At 47.1% G+C, this 20,430-nt stretch overlaps 1 protein-coding gene across 1 annotated transcript in view; it reads right to left on the reverse strand.

Moving 5' to 3' along the window:
• Positions 1 to 20,430, reverse strand: part of pah (phenylalanine hydroxylase) — a 55,205-nt gene that overhangs the window by 27,348 nt on the left and 7,427 nt on the right. The window contains exons 3-4 of the mRNA XM_068000023.1: positions 9,692 to 9,875; positions 5,033 to 5,121 (exon numbers count right to left, since the gene is read on the reverse strand). Of these exons, the coding sequence (XP_067856124.1) occupies positions 5,033 to 5,121; positions 9,692 to 9,875 (273 nt within the window). The remainder of the gene's footprint in view (positions 1 to 5,032; positions 5,122 to 9,691; positions 9,876 to 20,430) is intronic.

Raw genomic sequence — 20,430 nt, forward strand, 5'->3', positions numbered from 1 at the left:
TACTAGTTTAGCAATGGATCGACCTGGGCCCAATCTGGGCAGGCGCTGGGCCCACTGCGAAATTCGTGGGGGCCTTTTCTTTAGGCGTCCCGGATGGATGCCTGAAACTGACGCTACCTTTAAATAGCCATGATGTGGAGATGCCGGTGATGGACTGGGGTTGATAATTGTAAACAATTTTACAACACCAAGTTATAGTCCAACAATTTTATTTTTAATCCCACAAGCTTTCGGAGGCTTCCCCCTTCCTCAGGTGGTGTGGAACCTGAGGAAGGGGGAAGCCCACCTGAGGAAGGGGGAAGCCTCCGAAAGCTTGTGGGATTTAAAATAAAATTGTTGGACTATAACTTGGTGTTGTAAAATTGTTTACAACCTTTAAATAGGGTAGAGTAAATATGTTGAAGGCCCCGTCGAGAAATTTGTTGCCGATAAGCAGGGCAGGCTTCGGGCCCGCTCAGGATTCTTCAGCTGCACCTCCCCTCCCCCGACCTCACCAACCCCCCTCCCCTCCCCCACAGCAGCCAAAGGCAAGGAAGTTTAAAAAATACATTTCTGTTAAAAAAAAAGGTTCCTTAGTAGCCAGGAGGAGCAGCAGTGGGATGAATGAGCAGTTAATATCTGTTTTTGGTGGTGTTGGCTGAGGGAGAAATGTTGGCCCGGGGACACTGGGAGAACTCCCCGCTCTTTCTTGGGATGTTGCACATCCATCTGAACAGGCAGACAGGGCATCAGTTACTATGGCATCCAAAAATTGATGAAATCGGTCTGTGTATTCAAAGCTTGGATATCCGTTATGTAATGCTACGTCCTTCAATACTTCGGTTCCTTACAAAACCTTTCCTGAATTTTTAAACATATAAATAAAGGCATTCAAGGACAGGTCAATGTAACAGTGAACTGTTGCTTGGACCATTGTATCTGAAAGAAAGATAAAGAAACTTCTTCACTCAGAGGGTAGTAGGTCTGTGGAATTTGCTGCCCCAGGAAGCTGTGGAAGATGCATCATTAAATAAATTTAAAACAGAAATAGACAGTTTCCTCGAAGTAAAGGGAATTAGGGGTTACGGGGAGTGGGCAGGAAATTGGACATGAAGCTGAGTTCGGATCGGTCAAGGCCCTGTGGGTGGCGGAGAGGGCCCAGGGGCTGAGTGGCCGGGTCCTGCTCCTACTTCTTGTGTTCTTTCGATTTAAGGTTAGGATCAGATCAGCCATGATCTTATTGAATGGCGGAGCAGGTTCAAGGGGCTGATTGGCCTACTCCTGCTCCTATTTCTTATGTTCTTATGTAACTTGCATTTATATAGCGCCTTTCACAAACGCAGGATGTCCCAAAACGCTTTATAGCCAATGAAGTATTGTAATGTAGGAAACATGGCGGACAATTTGCGCAGAGCAAGGTCCCACCAACAGCAATGAGATAAATGACCAGATAATCTGTTTAAGGTATCGGTTGAGGGATAAATATTGGCCCCAGGAAGAGCTCCCCTGCTCTTCTTTGGAATAGTGCCATGGGATCTTTTACATCCACCTAAGAGGGCAGATGGGGCCTCAGTTTAACATCTCATCTGAAAGGCAGCACCATCTGACAGTGCAGCACTCCCTCAGTACCGCACTGGGAGTGTCAGCCTGGAGTTTTGTGCTCAAGTCTTTGGAGTGGGGTCTTGAACCCATGACCTTTTGGCTCGGCAGCAAGTCTGCCACCCACTGAGCCACAGCCGACAACTGAATTAAATGACGTTCTGTATCTAAATTGAAAAGTTTTCTCAGGAAGGATTTAGCCAAACCGTGTACTTAGCAACAGGTTCGGTCCCAACCGTCCAACAATAAATGCAGCCTTTAGGGATCTGCAGTGAGTGCACTGGCTGATCTCTCCTCTCTCACTGATGCGCAGACACAGCACAAAAGCTGAGCAGCTTTAGCCAGCCAATTAGAGAAACGTAAGCCGGTCCCAAAGCAGGAAGGAAGAAAAAAAAAAAATGAGCCTAAGGCCCAGCTCCAAAGTCAAAGGAAGCAGAATATTCAGAGTCTGTTTCAAAAGGGATTGGACTCATTTTGCAAAACTGATTAAATAGGAACAGGAGGAGGCCATTCAGCCCCTCGAGCCTGTTCCGCCATTCAATTAGATCATGGCTGATCTGTATCTTAACTCCATTTACCCGCCTTGGTTCCATAACCCTTAACACCCTTTAAAAATCTATCAGTTTCAGTTTTGAAATGTTCAATTGACCCTCAGTCTCAACAGCTTTTTGGGGGAGAGAGTTCCAGATTCCCACTCCCCTTTGTGTGAGGAAGTGCTTCCTGACATCACCCCTGAACGGCCTGGCTCTAATTTTAAGGTTACGCCCCCCTTGTTCTGGACTCTCCCCCCACCAGAGGAAATAGTTTCTCTCTATCTACCCTATCAACTCGATGGCATGGCGGGTTGTTTTACACGACACTGGCGACATTCACAATAATTTACAGGCAGTAGTTCTCATTGCAACTCCTTTAGTGGATAGTTGGGGAATAAGAATTCCTGAGTGGAAGCTGCTTTACTCCCTCGTGTGGTGAAATAGATGACTGACAGAATGTGATGTCAGCAATAACAGCAAATGGATTTAATTGCTGTTCAGCCAAAATATTCATTTCAACATCTCAAACAGCAAATCTTGGCGTCAGCCGTGGCTCAGAGGGCTGCACTCTCACCTCTGAGTCAGAAGGTCGTGGGTTCATCAGACCCACTCCAGAGACTTGAGCATTTAATCCATGCCAACACTCCCAGTGCAGTACTGAGGGAGCGCTGCACTGTCGGAGGTGCCGTCTTTCGGATGAGACCTTAAACCGAGGCCCCGTCTGCCCCTACTCAGGTGGACGTAAAAGATCCTGTGGTCACTATTTCGAAGGGGAGTTCTCCCCAGTGTCCTGGCCAATATGTGTCCCTCAACCAACATCATCAAAAAAACAGATTATCTGGTCATTATCACATTGCTGTTTGTGGGATCTTGCTGTGCGCAAATTGGCTGCCAGGTTTCCTACATTACAACAGTGGCTACACTTTAAAAAATACTTAATTGGCTGTAAATCTCTTTGGGATGTCCTGAAGTCGTGAAAGGTGCTATCTAAATGCAAGTTTTTTTTTAAAATGGGGATTCAATTGAAGTTACAGGGGGTAAAAATTAATCTGGGCCCAGAATTGGGGCTGGGTGAGCAGCCCACAGTCCAACCGGGGGGAGACCCGGGATTGGGCCTGGTTTCAATAAGTCGGGCCGTCTGCCTGCGTCCGTCGTGCCTCCACGGGCAGCTCAACCATCTCGAGTTATAGGCTGCTCGTCTCGCCGGCAGCAGCCCTCAGGCTGGGGGGTGGGGGCGGGGGTGGAGTGGAAAGTGGGGGGGGGGAGGGGGAGGGGACAGCGGGAGGGGGGGGGCGGATATTGGGAGCGGAAGTGGATAGTGGGAGGGGGGAGTGGGCGGGGGAGAGGGGACTGTGGGAGTGGACCGGGGGGGAGGGGGAGTGGACGGGAGGGTGGAGTGGATGGGGGGAGGGGATAGTGGGAGGCAGGAGTGGGAGGGGGGGAGTGGATGCCGGAAAGGGGACAGTGGGAGGGGGCAGTGGACGGGCGGAGGACAGCGGAAGGGGGAATGGATGGGGAAGGGAGGAGTGGACAGAGGGGAGAGGACAGCAGGAGGGGGGAGTGGACGGGGGGGGGCGAGAGGACAGCGGGAGGGGGGAGTGGACAGTGCGGGGGAGTGGATAGGGGAGAGAGAGCGGACAGTGGCGTGGGGGAGAGGACGAGGGAGCTGACGGGGGGAGAGGACAGAGGGAGTGGACAGAGGGAGGGGGGAGGGGTCGGCTGTGACCCTCGGGAGTGCGGTGTAGTTCGGGGCAACACTCCTGCTTCTCCAAGATCCAGATGAATTTAAGAGAGAAAATTAAACGGCCGGATTGCTAGCCCGCATCCACGCCCGGAAAACCTGTGGGGAGCAGGTTCCAGCACTGGCTCAGCTCAGGACAGCCCAATTTCCCCAAGGGGTCCTCCTTAGCATATGGAAGGGGCCTAAGGCCTGTTTTAGGGCATTGCCCAAGACGTAGGGGTTGCCAACTCTGGTCGGACGTATTCCTGGAGGATTCATCACATGATCTCCCACCTCCATCTGCCCCCCTCCCCCCTGGTCAAACAGCCTCGCCCCCAATCCCTCCCCCACCATCTCCAATATTTTTTATAACCAATAAAGGAAAGTGCTTACAGAAAATGAGAAAAAAAACACACAATATTTTTTAAGGGCCCTATTATTTTTCCCCTGAGTTGCTCATAGCTCAGGGAGATTAATCTTTAATTCCTGGAGACTCCAGGAACATCCTGGAGGATTGGCATCTACACATGGACGCCCAAAAAATGGCCCAACCCCAACTTCGGGAGAAACATTTGTCAGGCGTCTTTAGGACGCAGGACATTGTTCCCCCAAATTTGGCCTCGTTGCTCCCAATTTCACTCTAATAAAACGGGCACAATGTCCCATTTCCGCCCTACTTTTTAAAAAAATAGATTTTCAGGGTATGGACATCACTGACAAGGCCGGCATTTACTGCCCACTCCTAGTTGCCCTGAGAAGGTAAGTGGTGGGCCTTCTATTGTAGCGGGTGTGATACAACTGAGTGGCCCCTTCAGAGGGCAGTTGAGAAAACCACATTGGTGCGGGACTGGAGTCACATGTAGGCCCAGACCGGGTAAGGACGGCAGGTTTCCTTCCCTAAAGGGACATCAGTGACCCAGTTGGGTTTTTACAACAATCCGACAGCTTCATGGTCGCTTTTACTGGTGCTAGCTTTTTATTACTTTCAGTTTCTTTCCAATCTAAATTGAAATGATCAAACTGTCCATGGTGGGATTATGAACTCATATTTCATTGCAGAACTCCTCGGCTGATAATTACACAGAACGTACAGCGCAGAAATAGCCCATGCCAGTTGTTAATGCCCCACACGAGCCTCCTCCCGCCCCTACCTCATCTGCATAACATAATACGGTTTGTTTCCCAGAAATAATCTCCTTACTGGGTGATCCGCGTCGAGCTCTGACCCATAGCTGAGGATCTGGTTGGCAAATTTGTCCAAATCTTGGATTGTCCGAGGAAACCACGGAACTGGAAGGGAAGAAGAAAGAACAGGCAGTTTTATTTTTGTTGTCGTTATTTTTCTTCAGAAATATAATTTGTCCTTTCCGAAGAAGAGTCCGATACTTTGGGCTACGGTTTTATATTTGGGTCGGATTTTCCTGTGAGCGGTGAACGGACGGAGCCCACCTTTTGTTAAACTTGCACTTGCCCATGGACTTTTCGTGGTCCCTCACATGGGGGCCTCAATCCAGCGCAAGGCCCCCTCTCCCGGGCATCTGTCTATCCCCTTAATCAATCAAGATTGAAGTGTAAGTTCGAATAGTGAATTCAATGTCAACTCAGTCGCAGAGAGCAAAATAAAGAGAGGGTAAGAAATGTTGAATTAAGAGACAGGAAGAAAAAGTAAAAACAATTACATTTTTTAAAAATGTCCAACAATTAAAATCTGAAGGAATGAGCCTCCACACTTGTAAAAGTTAATTTTCAGTGCCGGAGAGGCTGTTTGGCAGTCATTAAGACTTACCACACCGTTAACAGGGTGCTTAGACTTAAAATGACTTAGCGTAACTTTTGTTTTGGTGAGATAAGTTCGCCTCCATCAGGTCAGTGCAGGAACTTCACGCCATTCCATTCATTTGAACGGGGAGCCAGCCGGCGAGATGTGGTTCTCGCGGAGCTTACGGAGGAGCAGGGCGTCTGGTACAGAAACTTCCGGATTTCCGCGTTTAACCGCGCATGCGCAGTCGCCGGAAGTTGCTTGACCATTTGCACAGAAATAACGGTGAGCCCTGTCGGGCCTCGGCATTGCCTTCAGGGCAAAATCTGGCCCCGTTATCTGTCTGGTTCATTTCACAATACTAACCTTGAGATTCTCCCCATTAGAAAGTGCAAATGGTGAGTCACCAAAATAAAAAGACAAAGAATAATCAATAACAGTGGACCGTGCGGTGCTGATCTCTACAGACCAAGGAGGCCGCAGCCCTACTCTGTCACTGACGTTAGCAGGGCTTCTGTGATAACCTCAGGCTACGTGGGAAGGAATGGGGGAGAGTGGAGAGAAAGGGAAAAAAAATCCAACTTTCAGTCGGCCTTTGGTGATGCCGGCTGTGAGACAAGTCTGTGTGGGACGTCAGACGAGAAGAGGCCTTGGTTGCGATGCCCCATCATGGCCGAATTGCTTGCCAGCGTTACACTTCTGGGCTCATGCTTGAAGAATGGATATGGAGTGATGGAGCGACGATGTGTTGGGGCTCATCGGCCGCCCTTTATGGAACCCGACTGATTGCCATTCCATTGAAGATGAAAATCTACCCCAGCGTGTTTACACACTCATATAAATCTCTCCGCTCCTCAGCTCCATTGAGAATTTTACCATTCAGGGTACAGTTCCATCCGCTCTTCTTCTCCCCCACTGGTCTGTGTCCTCCTGTATTCCCCCATCACTTTTCCTCAATGTTTACCTAATTTGGTATCACTGGGAAAGGTTGTGTTTGCTTGAGATGCACAGGAAACATGTTTTAAGTGATTAAAAAAGTGGGCCATGGACACACAGACACACCCGCACTCGCACATGTACACACTTACACACACACCCACCCACATACATGCATACTCACGCACCCACATACAAACAGACACACACACGCACATACACACATATACACACACATATATACACTCACACACCCACACACGCACGCACTCACGCACACACATACTGACAGCCGCACATATACACATACACACACACCCCCACACTCACGTGCACACACACTCACGGCCACACATATACACACACACATATACACTGACACCACACACACACGCACACTCATGCACACACTCTCACACACGCATGCACACAAAGACACACTCGCACTCATGCACATACACACGCACCCACATACACACACACTCACGGACACACACAAGTACACACACACACACGCACACACACCAACCCACTACTCTAAGCAAGTTCATCTGTGAAAGAAACTAATGTAAAACTTCATTAGCGACTAACTGTAAAATCTAATGAAACAATTTTAACTTATTCATGGGAAATCCGATTGCTCAGCAGATGGAGAGACAGCGGAGGGACATTGCTGCAACTTAACCCCCCGCCTCTCCCCTCTACACATAGCAGGGCACTGTAAATGGGAGTCAGAGAAACATATAGCAAAGTATAAATTCTAATAAAAAACTAAAATGACAGAAAATAAATTCTAACGAGGGAATGTCAAACAGGAAGAGAAGGGAAAGGAGCAACTGGTGTTGGCCGACAAATATTAAAATTAGACCAACTAATTTAATTGTCCGCAGCCATTTATAACCTTAATTCCTTCCCTCGGATTTTGCTTATACTGGCTGCATTGACGGTCAGAAGGTAAACAGCAGGTCAGCCAAGGAACAGACCACAAAACAGGGCAGTTAGCAAAGCTTCTGATTAGCCATTTATATTGACCTGCTCATTTTTCATGTCTTTGCCCTGAACAGCCAATAATGTGGCCGCTCCAAACGGGGTTAGATGCCCCAAGATTTGTTAAATTTACGAGAGTTCACAACGCTCATTAAGTTCTTGTCTAAACAGAGCTAACAACTCGATACTGCCTCGGGGGGGAGGGGTCGCTCGAGAAACAAAACCAGTCTGCAGCGTCTTGGACTTTAATTCAACTCTGACAAATAATAAATCTCGGGCAGATATATAAGGCTTGGTTCTGTTATCTCCGGGCACCTGTCTGTCTGCATCTTATGAATACGTTGCTTTAACTCTCACTGTAACTGTCCCGTCAGGACATTTGAATTGATGATCTGGCCGGCTCTTAATGACTGAGAACACGACAATAAATCCAAAAGGAGATCTCGGGAGCTGTGCTTTCCCCTCCATTGCTGCCAGCTGTATTGTCACTAATGAAGCTAATATTTTTATATATGGAAGTGGAATTATTCCCCCCCAGAATTTAATCCAAACCAGCAGCTGGATTCAGGGTCATGAAAGGGGAATTGGTGCATTTCATTCCTCATCATCGCAAAGCACGTCAACGTCACGGTGCAGAAAATGTGCAGCTTTCACGCGTCTATAGGGCTAGTTTCACAGGTGAGCGCTCTCAGTGTGGAGCCTTGCCCGCTGGGATCTAATATCGGGGAATGGGCACACTTCCCGCCCTCCCCTCACTATCCTCTCCCCCGCCACCCACCCCGATTAGAAAGAAAGAACTTGCATTTATATAGCGCCTTTCACGACCTCACGAAATGCTTGCAGCCAGTGAAGTACTTTTTGAAGTGTAGCCACTGTTGTCATGTAGGAAATGGGGCAGCCATTTTACACACAGCAAGATCCCACAGACAGCAATGTGATAAATGATCAGATCATCTATTTTTCAGTGATGTTGGTTGAGGGACAAATATTGGCCCCAGGACACCACTGCTCTTCTTCGAAGTACTGCCATGGGACCTTTTACATCCACCTGATGTTTTAGTTCAACATCTCACCTGAAAGACAGCACCTCCAACAGTGCAGCACTCCCTCAGTGCTGGCAGTGGGAGCGTCAGCCTAGATTATGTGCTCAACTTTCTGGAGCGGGACTGTGAACCTACCACCTTCTAACTCAGGGGCGAGAGTGCTACCCACTGAGCCAAGCCTGAACACTGAGTCACATCACGAGATGGAAAATTGTGGCTGAGAGCAGACGTGGTTTGACCCTCCTGGCGGGCGAGTTTAAATGCTGTGATTGGACATTTGTGGGATTGACTCATTTATGTATAAGAGTAAATTTAATGATCTTGTGCTCCAGGAGCCGAGCCTTGCCCATCGGGAGCATCTATCAAAAATGGGTTCGCACCATCCACAATCAGTCATTAACCTTAATAGGCAGGAAATCATCGCCTGAATTGGAGATTTCCCAATAAACTCCGCCAGTGCCTCCAAGTTTGACCTATACAATCACTCTGAACATCTTGGATTAATGTAAAGAAAGCATTTCCATATCATGTCCAATAAATTATTTGTGAAGTGCAGAGGCTGGAATCACTTCCATTAGCAATAAGACACAGATAAGAACGGATAACATCCTAGCCCCAAACCCCAACCCCTAACTCTAACTTCTAAACCTTAACCCCAACAGATGACCCTAAGCACTAACCCTAACATGTTAACCCAATCACCCTAACCCCTAAACCTAACACCCTAACCCCGAAACCTTACCCAAACCCCAACTCCTAACCCTAACCCAAAAGCAACCCATAACCCTAAACCCAATGCCCTAAACCCAATGCCCTAACCTTAACACCCTAACTTGAACATCCGAACCCAAAGTCAACCCAAACCCTAACCTCTAGTTAAATCCTAAATCGCGCATTGTCAAAAGCACAATGCAGTGTCGGCCTCAACAAATCCTCGGCTGACACAGTCATTTCCTTGCTGCACACCCCCTCACCTCCCCCCACCCCCCCCCCCCAGCTCGAGGTGGGCAATTGGAGGCTCACAGGTGCCCACCTGGAGCGTAAGGTCAGGGCTGGCAACCAACGGGCAGTCGGGAGTTCCCCCCACCCCCCCACTCCATTGTTTAGTAATTGAGGGGGAATAACACTCTGGTACCTGTGTCCTTTTTCTTGTCCCGGGTAAGTTCATGAACAGTCCCGCTGATTTCTTGCCGCAAAGTGAAGAGGATCTGCTCGAGGCAGGGGACGTTTTTACTCTCCAAGTCAATGAAGAACTCGTACTCTCCTTTCTTGAGGCGGGAAGGCCTGGATTCAATGTGAGTGAGGTTCAAACCTTTCTCCTGCCAAAGAGAAAACAAAAATATGTGCACTCGTTTAGGAAAATCTTTTCTAATGTGTTGAAAGCAAGAACTCGCATTTATACCGCGCTTTTCTTGACCTCAGGATGTTCCAAGGTGTTTTTCAGCCAAAGAAGTACTTTTTGAAGTGTAGTCACTGTTGCTATGTAGGAATTGCGATGGCCAATTTGTGCACAGCAAGATCCTGGTGGTGGGCGGTCGTATTTTTCAGAAATCAACTTGGTGGAAGCTCATGGACCTTTTATCCAGTCACACGCGAGAAAATAGACCTAATCACATTTACCCACCCTGTTCCCACATTGCTCCAACCCCTTCTCCTTCGTCCACCTATCCAATCTAATTTTAAATATCGACATAGTTTCTTCCTCAACCTCTAACCCTTGGAAGTGAATTCCACAGCATCACGTGTCAAGAAGGTTCTCCTGCTCTCTGTTCTAAATCTCTTACATTTAATCTGGTATCTCTGGCCCCTCGTTCTTGACCCGTCAACCACTGGAAACAGTCTGCTTCTATCTACCCAGTCCCATCCTATCATAATTCTAAATAGTTCAGGGTTTCGACTCAGTGACAATGAAGGAATGGCGATATATGCCCGAGACTGTTGTAGAAACCCAACTGGTTCACTAATGCCGTCCTTACCTGGTCTGGGCCTATATGTGACTCCAGTCTCACACTACGTGGTTGACTCTTAATGCCCTCTGGAACACAACTGCTTCAAGATGAAGGCCAACCATCATGTTCTCTGAGCAACCAGGAGCACTCCTGGCCCCTCAAAAGAAAGTTCTTTTCACTTACCATGGACCTTGGAAGTCCTCTTCCATCTGAAATCCTGCTTCAGACCGACTTCTGCCAAGTGTTAGGTGTGGTTCAGTGGGCAGCACTCTTGCCTCTGAGTCAGAAGGTTATAGGTTGAGAGTCCCACTCCAGAGACCTGAGCACATAATCTAGGCTGACAGTGCCAGTACTGAGGGAGTGCTGCACTGTTTGAGGTGCTGTCCTTCAGGTGAGGCATTAAACCAAGGCCCTGTCTGCCTACTAAGGTGGATATAAAAGATACCATGGACACTATCATGAAGAAGGGCAGGGTGTTCTTCCCCTAGTGTCTCTGGCCAGTATCTATATATACCTCAATCAACATCAGTAAAACAGATTGTCTGGTCATTCATATAGCGCTGTTTGTGGGATCTTGCTGTGCACAAACTCTCTGCTGTGTTTCCTATATTACAACAGTGGCTACACTTCAAAAGTGCTTCACTGGCTGTAAACTGCTTTTAGGACATGCTGTGGTTGTGAAAGGCGCTATATAAATGCAAGTTCTTTCATTTTAGTGAGAAAGCTTCTCCCTGTATTAAGAGGGCAAAGAATTGGAGGCGACAGGGAGATCAGAAAGAAGCTGAAGGGACTAGAGACGGAGGAGTGGTCATTGACGGCGGGCGAAAGGAAGTTATTTTATTTCCTCAGCTCCAACCCCTGACCGAGGGCACAGCAGGACCCCTGATCCAAGCTTTTACTTGTAGAACCAATACAGCAGCACCAGGGGAAAACAACAACGGCAAATTCAGCAACAACTTGCATTTATATAGCGCCTTTAACATAGCAAAACCTCCCAAAGCGCTTCACAGGAGCGTAATCAGACACAAATTGACACCGAGCCTCAGAAGGAGATATTAGGACAGGCGAGTACAGGTGAGTTCTCGGAGGGTTGTAGGACTGGAGAACGTTGCAGAGATAGGGAGGGGTGAGGCGTTGATAGACTGGGAGCCAGTGTAGGTCAGCGAACACAGGGGGTGATGGGTGAGCGGGACTTGGTGCGAGTTCGGATACGGGCAGCAGAGTTTTGTTTGAGTTCAAGTTTACAGAGGGTGGGAGACAGAAGACCAATCTTCCCTCTCTGTGGAGAAGTGTTTAGTTTCTGCTCTCGAATGCTGCAATCAAAATCGAAAGGTCACAGCCATGAATGTTGGTGGTACTAGACCACAGAACATTGGCACACCAAACAACCTGGCCAACAGACAGATCATTTTGCTTCTCGGCTTATCTGAAACAGGAAAGTTACCTGTTCTGCTTTGCTCTGCCATGCTGACAAGTGGAATTTTCCAGCGCTGAATGCATTATGTAACTGGGTGGCCTTACTGCTTATCGACCTAACTGTGTCCCATTCAGTATTAAGACAACACAGGTCATTGTAATTTGTACTGCAGCAAACAAGCAGGGTGGTGTCAGCTGTGGCTCAGTGGGTATCTCTCTTACCTCTGACTCAGAAGGCTATGAGATCAAGCCTCACTCCAGACACTCGAGCACATAATCTAGGCTGACGCTCCCAGTGCAGGATCTGAGGGAGTGCTGCACTGTCAGAGGTGCAGTCCTTTGGATGAGATGTTAAACTGAGGCCCCGTCTGCCCTCTCAGGTGGATGTAAAAGATCTGATGGTGCTTTTTCGAAGAAGAGCAGGGTAATTCTCCCTGGTATCCTGGCCGATATTGATCCCTCAACCAACACCACTAAAAACAGATTATCTGGCCATTATCTCATTGCTGTTTGTGGGATCTTGCTGTGCACAAATTGGCAGCAGCGCTGCAGCGATTACACTTCAAGGTTACTGCTTTGGCTGTGAACCACTTTGGGATGTTCTGAAGTCTTGAAAGGCGCTATAGAAATACAAGATCTTTCTGTCTTACTGACAATTCGCTATCTCCTCTTTTGCACTAACGCCAAAGACCAATTTTACCCCCTTGGGATCCAGCTCAAGGCTTGTTGCTTTGGCCCTCCAGAACCAATTGAACTCTCAGTTGCCGGTGCCGGACTCCAGTTTTGCTTTTCTCGGAATGCGGTGCCTCTAGCAGATGGTATCATTGGTAAAACTAGCCCCCCGTTTTTGAAGCCTGACCAGACGAACATAGGGCCCATTTTACGAGCCCTCCCTCGCTTGGCCAAGAGCCTCAGCTGCGGGTCATGACAGAAAGTCAGGCGCCCGGGTTGATGCAATTGTATCATGACCGGGTGCAATTCAATGCAACGACGCTGGCGACGGTTCTGCCCGCCGGTGCCACGGACTAATTATATTACCGAAACAGTTGTATCAAACAGTGCCAGGAGTCGATAGGAGACCCCAGTGGGAGGATAAGGGGGTGGAAATCAGTGCAAGCCAAAACAAAAAGTTTCTGAGCAAAACGAGCTGTGCAGTATTTTACTGTATAAATAATTGCATCATTAACATCCCTGGACTGTAAGGTAACTACAGGTGAAGTGGGAGGTGTAGGGCAAAAACCAGATGAGAAACGCCATAGGTTCTTTGAAAGACTTTCTCCTCTAAATATTATTTTTTTTTTTACGTTTTCCAACTGACCTTTTGTGACATTTTGGCAGAAAATGAAAGAATCGCTCGTCAGGTCAAGTGTTTTATTTTTAAAAACAAATAGCACCACCCAATACAGAGTGGAATTAAAAACCGTGTTTGCACAGGTGATTTTTTTTTCCTGGAACTTTCACCCTGCAATATGCATTTTGGATAAGCAGTTCCAACATTACAAGAGCAGAGCTCGAATATTGTACCATGTAGTGCAATTCCAAAAGACAGAGCCTGCATTTATATAGCAGCTTTCACAGCCACAGGTCACCCCAAAGCCACTGGGTTCTATTTCTAAGCCCTTATTTTTACAGCGAAACTTGATTAGCAGATTGTGCATGTCATCGTACTGAGTGCTACAGTTTTTTTTTTAAAAAGAGAGCACTTATAGAATCATAGAATCACAGAATGATACTGCGCAAAAGGAGGCCATTCAGCCCATTGTGGCTGTGAACGAGCTATCCCATTAATCCCACTCCCCTTGTTCTTTCCCCATAGCCCTGCAATTTTCTCCCCCTCAAGTATTTACCCAATTCCCTTTTGAAAGTTATTATTGAATCTGCTCCCACCGCCCTTTCAGGCAGCGCATTCCAGATCATAACAACTCGCTGTGTAAAAAAAATTCTCCTCATCTCCCCTCTGGTTCTTTTGCCAATCACCTTAAATCTGTGTCCTCTGGTTACCGACCCTCCTGCCACTGGAAACAGTTTCTCCTTATTTACTCGATCAAAACCATTCATGATTTTGAACACCTCTATTAAATCTCCTCTTAACCGTCTCTGCTCTAAGGAGAACAACCCCAGCTTCTCCAGTCTCTCCACATAACTGAAGTCCCTCATCCCTGGTACCATTCTCATAAATCTCCTCTGCACCCTCTCTAAGGCCTTGACATCCTTCCTATTGCATTTATATAGCACCTTTCCTGTCCTTTTTGCATGACAAGTTGCCGAAAGTGCGAGCTGATAATGTCGCAGCGAGGGAAACAGGGCATCTGGGGCCTGAGTGAACAGGGCAAGCAACTGGGTATCTCCTTAACCAGTCAGATTGAAGGATTGTGAAATTAACAGCGCAAGGACTGAGAAGGAAGTGTAAATTAGAGTGCGTGAATTCAATGTCAAATCCGGTACAGAAAGAGAGAGAAAGAAAGATTGGATTAAGAGGCAGAGAGAAAGGAAAAGTAAACCTTTTTTAAAAAAAATGTTACATTTGACATTTTTAAAATCTCCAACAATAATTAAAAGCCAAAGGATTGAGACTCCACACTTGTAATCGTTAATTTTCAGTGCCAGAGAGGTTGATTGGCAGTAATTAACACTTATCATGTTGTTAAAAGGGTACTTACACTTGAAATGACAAGACTTAACTTTCTGTGACGAGTTTACTTTGTATCTATCGCGCAAATACAGCAACTTCACGCCGTTCAATGCGTTTCAACGGTGAGGCAGACGGTGAGATGCTATTTTCGTGAAGCTAACGGCGGAGCAGCGCATCTCGGACGGCAACCTTTGGATTTCCGTGTTTAACCGCGCATCTGCCCCTCGTCTGAAGTTGCTGTACCATTTGTGCATAAATAACGGTAAGCGCCATTGTCCTCACCGTTATTTTGACAGCAAATTCTGGCCCAATCTCTTACATTCTGCACTAAGGGCGCTAAATTGGGCCGTGTAGCGCCCGTTGTTTTGGCGCTACACGGCCTCTTCGACATCGAAGATGGCGTCTTGGATGCGCACGCACGTTTCCAGAGTGACATGCGCCAGACGCCATTTTGGTATAGGAGTTAGCGCAGGCGCAGATAACGAACGCTGGAATCATGTAAAGTGGGGAGAAAATGGCTTCAATCAGTGTACAACGCTGATTTAAAGTGATAGACACCATTTTGGGACTTAACGCTCAACTCAACGCACAGTCTTAACCCCGACCATCTGAACGTGTCTTAGAGTGCCTGGAGGACCCCCCACCGGCGCTATTTAAAGGGACCATGCAGGATTTACAGGTTAGTGGCTGGATTATTGCTTCTGGCTGCTGAGACACTTGTAACTGTCTTTGGAGGTCTGCTACACTTGAATACTAGGACGCGGGGACATAGCCTCACATTTAGAGCCAGGACGTGCAGGAGTGAAGTTAGGAAATGCTTCTACACGCAAAGGGTGGGAGACGTTTGGAACGCTCTTCTGCAAACGGCAGTCAATGCTAGCTCAATTCTAAATTTGAGATTGATAGATCTCTGTGAACCAAGGATATTAAGGGTTATGGGGCTAAGGCGGGTATATAGAGTTAGGTCACAGGTCCACCTTGATCTGATCGAATGGTGGAACAGGCTCGAGGGGCAAAACGCCACTTGCTGCCTCCTGATATGTGCCAGCTTCTCCTGCAAGAAAGCGGGACGTGTGTCTGGGTGATGTGCCTACCATGGTTGAATAGCTGCCAGTGTGTGTGGCCTGTGAGTTGTGGGTGGGCGGCTTGCAACGGTGGTAATGTGTAAGGGTGAGAGGGTTGAGTACTGATGGAACGAGTTTGTTAGTATGTGGGTGATCGGGGGTGTAGTGCATGGAGCAATGGATGCGGCTGGTGGTGTCGTTGGTAGGAGACGCCACTTGACAGTTGACCTCATTCATCTTGACCACTCATGTCAAAGCATTGAACTTCTTCCTGTTCTGCATCCATGTTCATGATGCTGTGTGCCTGGCATTGAATTCGTCCCCCGCTGCCTCCCACTACCTTTTGGGTGTATGTCTGGAGGGTCTATTGCACCCCCGCCCCTGCAGATATAGGATGTCCCTCCTTCTGTCCACCTCTTGCACCAAGTCCTCTGGTGCATCAGCAGAGAACCTTGGTGCACGGAGGCTCAGATCGGCAGATTGGTGAGGTCTGGCATGCAAATTGGAGGATGTGGGATTTAGTGGTGCGCAACCTTTATTCAATGTTTTAACATAACTCATCAGTATGTAAAAATAGGGATGGGACCTGCATCTGTGCTTTACGTGTGTGATGTCTGATCTCCGTTCAGACTCCGTGCAGACAGCAGGCTGTTATATTCAGCAAATAAAAGGTACCAGCTACCTTTAAGAGATTTCTAACAGACAGCCTGCCTTTAAGAGATTGGAGCTTCCCCCTGCTGGTGGAAAGTGCGAATTGCATGGAATCTTCGTTGGACGCTGATTTCCAACGCAGATTGCAGGTAGGTCCGCAGGCCTGACAAAAATCTCGTCCTGCCTGCACAGGGACCGTTGGGTGCGGGGTAATAGTGGATTGTGCTACCCCCGCCCAAAAACAGGCCCTGTCCAATTTTTCCCCCAAATGTCTTTAATGTGCGAGATTTTTCTGAACACCGAAAGTAGATTAATGAAGGTAGGTAACCTTGACTCAGCAGCCTGTTCTATTTGAGAGCTCGTTCATCTCTACAAGGTTCCCGGACTTTTTTGAATTGGACCATCATTGCTGGATTCATTGTCCTAAATGTGAGGAACCGATAAAAGATGACACATGTTCACCTTGAATGAGCAGAGTCAATACTGATTTTGAAGATCTAGAAACATGGAGAGAACACTACAGGATGTATTATCATAGAAGAATCATAGAATGGATACAACACGGAAAGAGGCCATTCAGCCCATCGAGTCCGGCTCTCTGCAAGAGCAATCCAGCTAGTCCCACTCCCCGGCCCTATTCCCATAGCCCTGCAAATTTTTTCCCTTCAAGTACCTATCCAATTCCCTTTTGAAAGCCATGATTGAATCTGCCTCCACCACTCCCTCAGTGCATTCCAGATCACAACCACTCGCTGTGTAAAAATGTTTTTTCTCATGTCGCCTTTGGTTCTTTTGCCAATCTATGTCCTCTGATTCTTGACCCGTCTGCCAATGGGTACAGTTTCTCTCTATCTACTCTGACTAGGCCCTTCATGATTTTGAATACCTCTATCAAATCTCCTCGCAACCTTCTCTGTTCCAAGGAGAACAATCCCAGCTTCTCCAGTTTATCCATGTATCTGAAGGCCCTCATCCCTGGAATCATTCTAGTAAATCTCTTCTGCACCCTCCCTAAGGCCTTCACATCCTTCCTAAAGTGCGGTGCCCAGAACTGGACACAATATTCCAGTTGTGGCCGAACCAGTGTTTTATAAAGGTTCATCATAACAGCCTTGCTTTTGTACTCTATGCCTCTATTTATAAAGCCCAGGATCCCGTATACTTTCTTAACCGCTTTCTCAACCTGCCTTGCCACCTTCAACGATTTGTGCACATATACCCCCAGATCTCTCTGTTCCTGTACCCCTTTTAGAATTGTGCCCTCTAGTTTATATTGCCTCTCCTCATTCTTCCTACCGAAATGTATCACTTCACACTTTTCTGCGTTGACTTTCATCTGCCATGTGTCCGCCCATTCCACCAGCCTATCAATATCCTCCTCACTGTTCACTACACTTCCAAGTTGTGTGTCATCTGTAAATTTTGAAATTGTGCCCTGTACACCCAAGTCCAAGTCATTGATATATATCAGTATTATGTGGGTGAGGAACTAACTTTGAAAGAAACTGGATACTAAAAGGGTGGTAAGTCTGTGGAATAGATTGCCAGCACTGGTGGTGGTAACAAGGAACCTTAATTGGGTTTCAAGAAGAAACTATACAGGTTTTTGTGAACATACGGGACAGAAATGCTCCAAGGGAAAATAGTAATAGTTGGGATGGATTCATCAAGGGCATTCACCCTAACGTTGAATAACATCTGTGAGAGAATTTTTAAAAATCCTGAGTTGCCCTGAGAAGGTGGTGGTGGGCCTTCCTTGTGGACTGAGTGTCTTACTAGGCCACTTCAGAGGGCAGTTAAGAGACGACCTCATTGCTGTGGGGTCTGGAGTCACATATAGGTCCAGACCGGGTAAGGACGGCAGGTTTCCTTCCCTGAAGGACATTACTGAACCAGTTGGGTTTTTACGCAATCCGACAGCTTCACGGTCACTTTTACTGACACCAGCTTTTTATTTCCAGATTTTAAAAAAACTGAATTCAAATTCTTTAACTGTCCGTGGTGGGATTTAAACTCAAGGCCTCTGGATTATTAGCGCAGTAGCAGAACCATTAGACGTGAGGCACATGCCAATGTTTGCCAAAGCAAGAGAGAGAGAAAGGATCAGCAAATTGACTTGTGACTTACTGCCTATGAGATGACCCAAGGCTAATGCTGACTCAAGATTGATCTGCATGTTTCAATGTAGGGAAGAGTGAACTGGAACAAAGATTGGGGTTGCATTTCCAGGAGCTCAAGCAACATAAACAAGCATTGAGAAGGAACGTCACCCTGAGCTCATTATTTGTTGAATCTAATCAGTAATTAGCCGAGTCATTCCAACCCAGAGATTTCCCACTTTCAATTCCCAGCCTGTGCTGAGTTAGATGACCTCAGCTAGCATGGCAGAAAGATCACTACAATTTGCCTCAGCACCCCGGATTAGGAAGGTGGCTATCGATCATGATTTCCATTCCTGAAGACGATCCAGCAAACTCTGCTGGAGCTGTATAGGGTGTGGACAGAATAGGACTCAGCTCAGATGCCTTCTATGGTCAGCTAGCCTGCTGACGCTCACACACAAGGTACCAGAGGGAACCTGACTCCATAATGCAGCAGCTCCAACAACACTCAAGAAGCTCGACACCATCGGCAGCCTGTCCATCGCCTTATGCATCCACTTTCTCCACCACCGGCGCACCGTGGCTGCAGTGTGTACTATCTACAAGATGCACTGCAGCAACTCACCAAGGCTTCTTCGACAGCACCTCCCAAACCTGTGACCTCCACTGCCTAGAAGGACAAAGGCAGCAGGTGCATGGGAACACCATCACCTCCAAATTCCCCTCCAAGTCACACACCATCCTGACTTGAACATATATCGGCCGTTCCTTCATCGTCGCTGGGTCAAAATCCTGGAACTCCCTTCCTAACAGCACTGTGGGAGAACCTTCACCACACGGACTGCAGCAGTTCAAGAAGAAGGCTCACCACCACCTTCTCAAGGGCAATTAGGGATGGGCAATAAATGCTGGCCTCGCCAGCGGCGCCCATAACCCAAGAATGAATAAATTAAAATATATTTATATATATATATATATATATATATATATATTAGTAGGGAGTCACTGCCTGTGGGAGAGGACTAGAGGGGAGAACCCCGGCAAGAAAAGTAAAACAAACACACACACGTCCTTGAACTTGTTTAACAAGGGGTATGTTGTATTAATTGACCAACTCCTGTACAGTCACTACAGACAGCTGATACAAGTTCGTGGACAGCAGTAAAAATTCATACCCCGGGAATCTCCTCTCCCATAACTTTGGCGGAATAGTCTTTAGTGATTATTAATCATAGTTAGCATTTTATTTAACAGAGATAATAAATAATTTACATTCATTGTAAAGTGCAACAGATGAAACACTAACTGAAAGCACAGATGCTGCAGACTGCTGACTGACTAACCCTTCGCTTTATCTGATCTGTTAAATCCACTCACACAAGCACAGAGGACTAAACTAAGTACGACCTGTATATGGATGCTGACCTTGACCATGTTTGCGTCATTCAGATCACAAATATTTACAAAGGTTTGGCAAATTAACGCAAATAAAGTACATGGGGCCACAATCCCTGGGTTGTGAGGAGGGTGGAAATGGGCAGTTGTGCCTGAGGGGTCCAGGAATTTGGGACAGAACCTATTTCTGCCCACGGTGCAGGACTCATGGACTCTCTGGGACATTGTCACCAAGCGAAAATGGCACAATATGAATATGTTTAAATACTGCTTTCCAGAACTTGGAAACAGTGCAGCGGAGATTTACCAGAATGGTACCAGGGATGAGGGACTTCAGTTACGTGGAGAGACTGGAGAAGCTGGGGTTGTTCTCCTTAGAGCAGAGAAGGTTAATGGGAGATTTAATAGAGGTGTTCAAAATTATCAAGGTTTTGCTGAAGTAGATAGGGAGAAACTGATTCCAGTGGTAGGAGGGTCGGTGACCAGAGGACACAAATTTAAGATAATTGGCAAAAGAGTCAGAGGGGAGATGAGAATTTTTTAATGCAACTAGTTGTTATGATCTGGAATGCGCTGCCTGAAAGGGCGGTGGAAGCAGATTCAAAAGTAACTTTCAAAAGGGAATTGGATAAATACTTGAAAAGGAAAAGTTTGCAGTGCTATGG

The sequence above is a fragment of the Heptranchias perlo genome, chromosome 18 (assembly GCF_035084215.1).
Source record: "Heptranchias perlo isolate sHepPer1 chromosome 18, sHepPer1.hap1, whole genome shotgun sequence".
Taxonomy (NCBI): Eukaryota; Metazoa; Chordata; class Chondrichthyes; order Hexanchiformes; family Hexanchidae; genus Heptranchias; species Heptranchias perlo.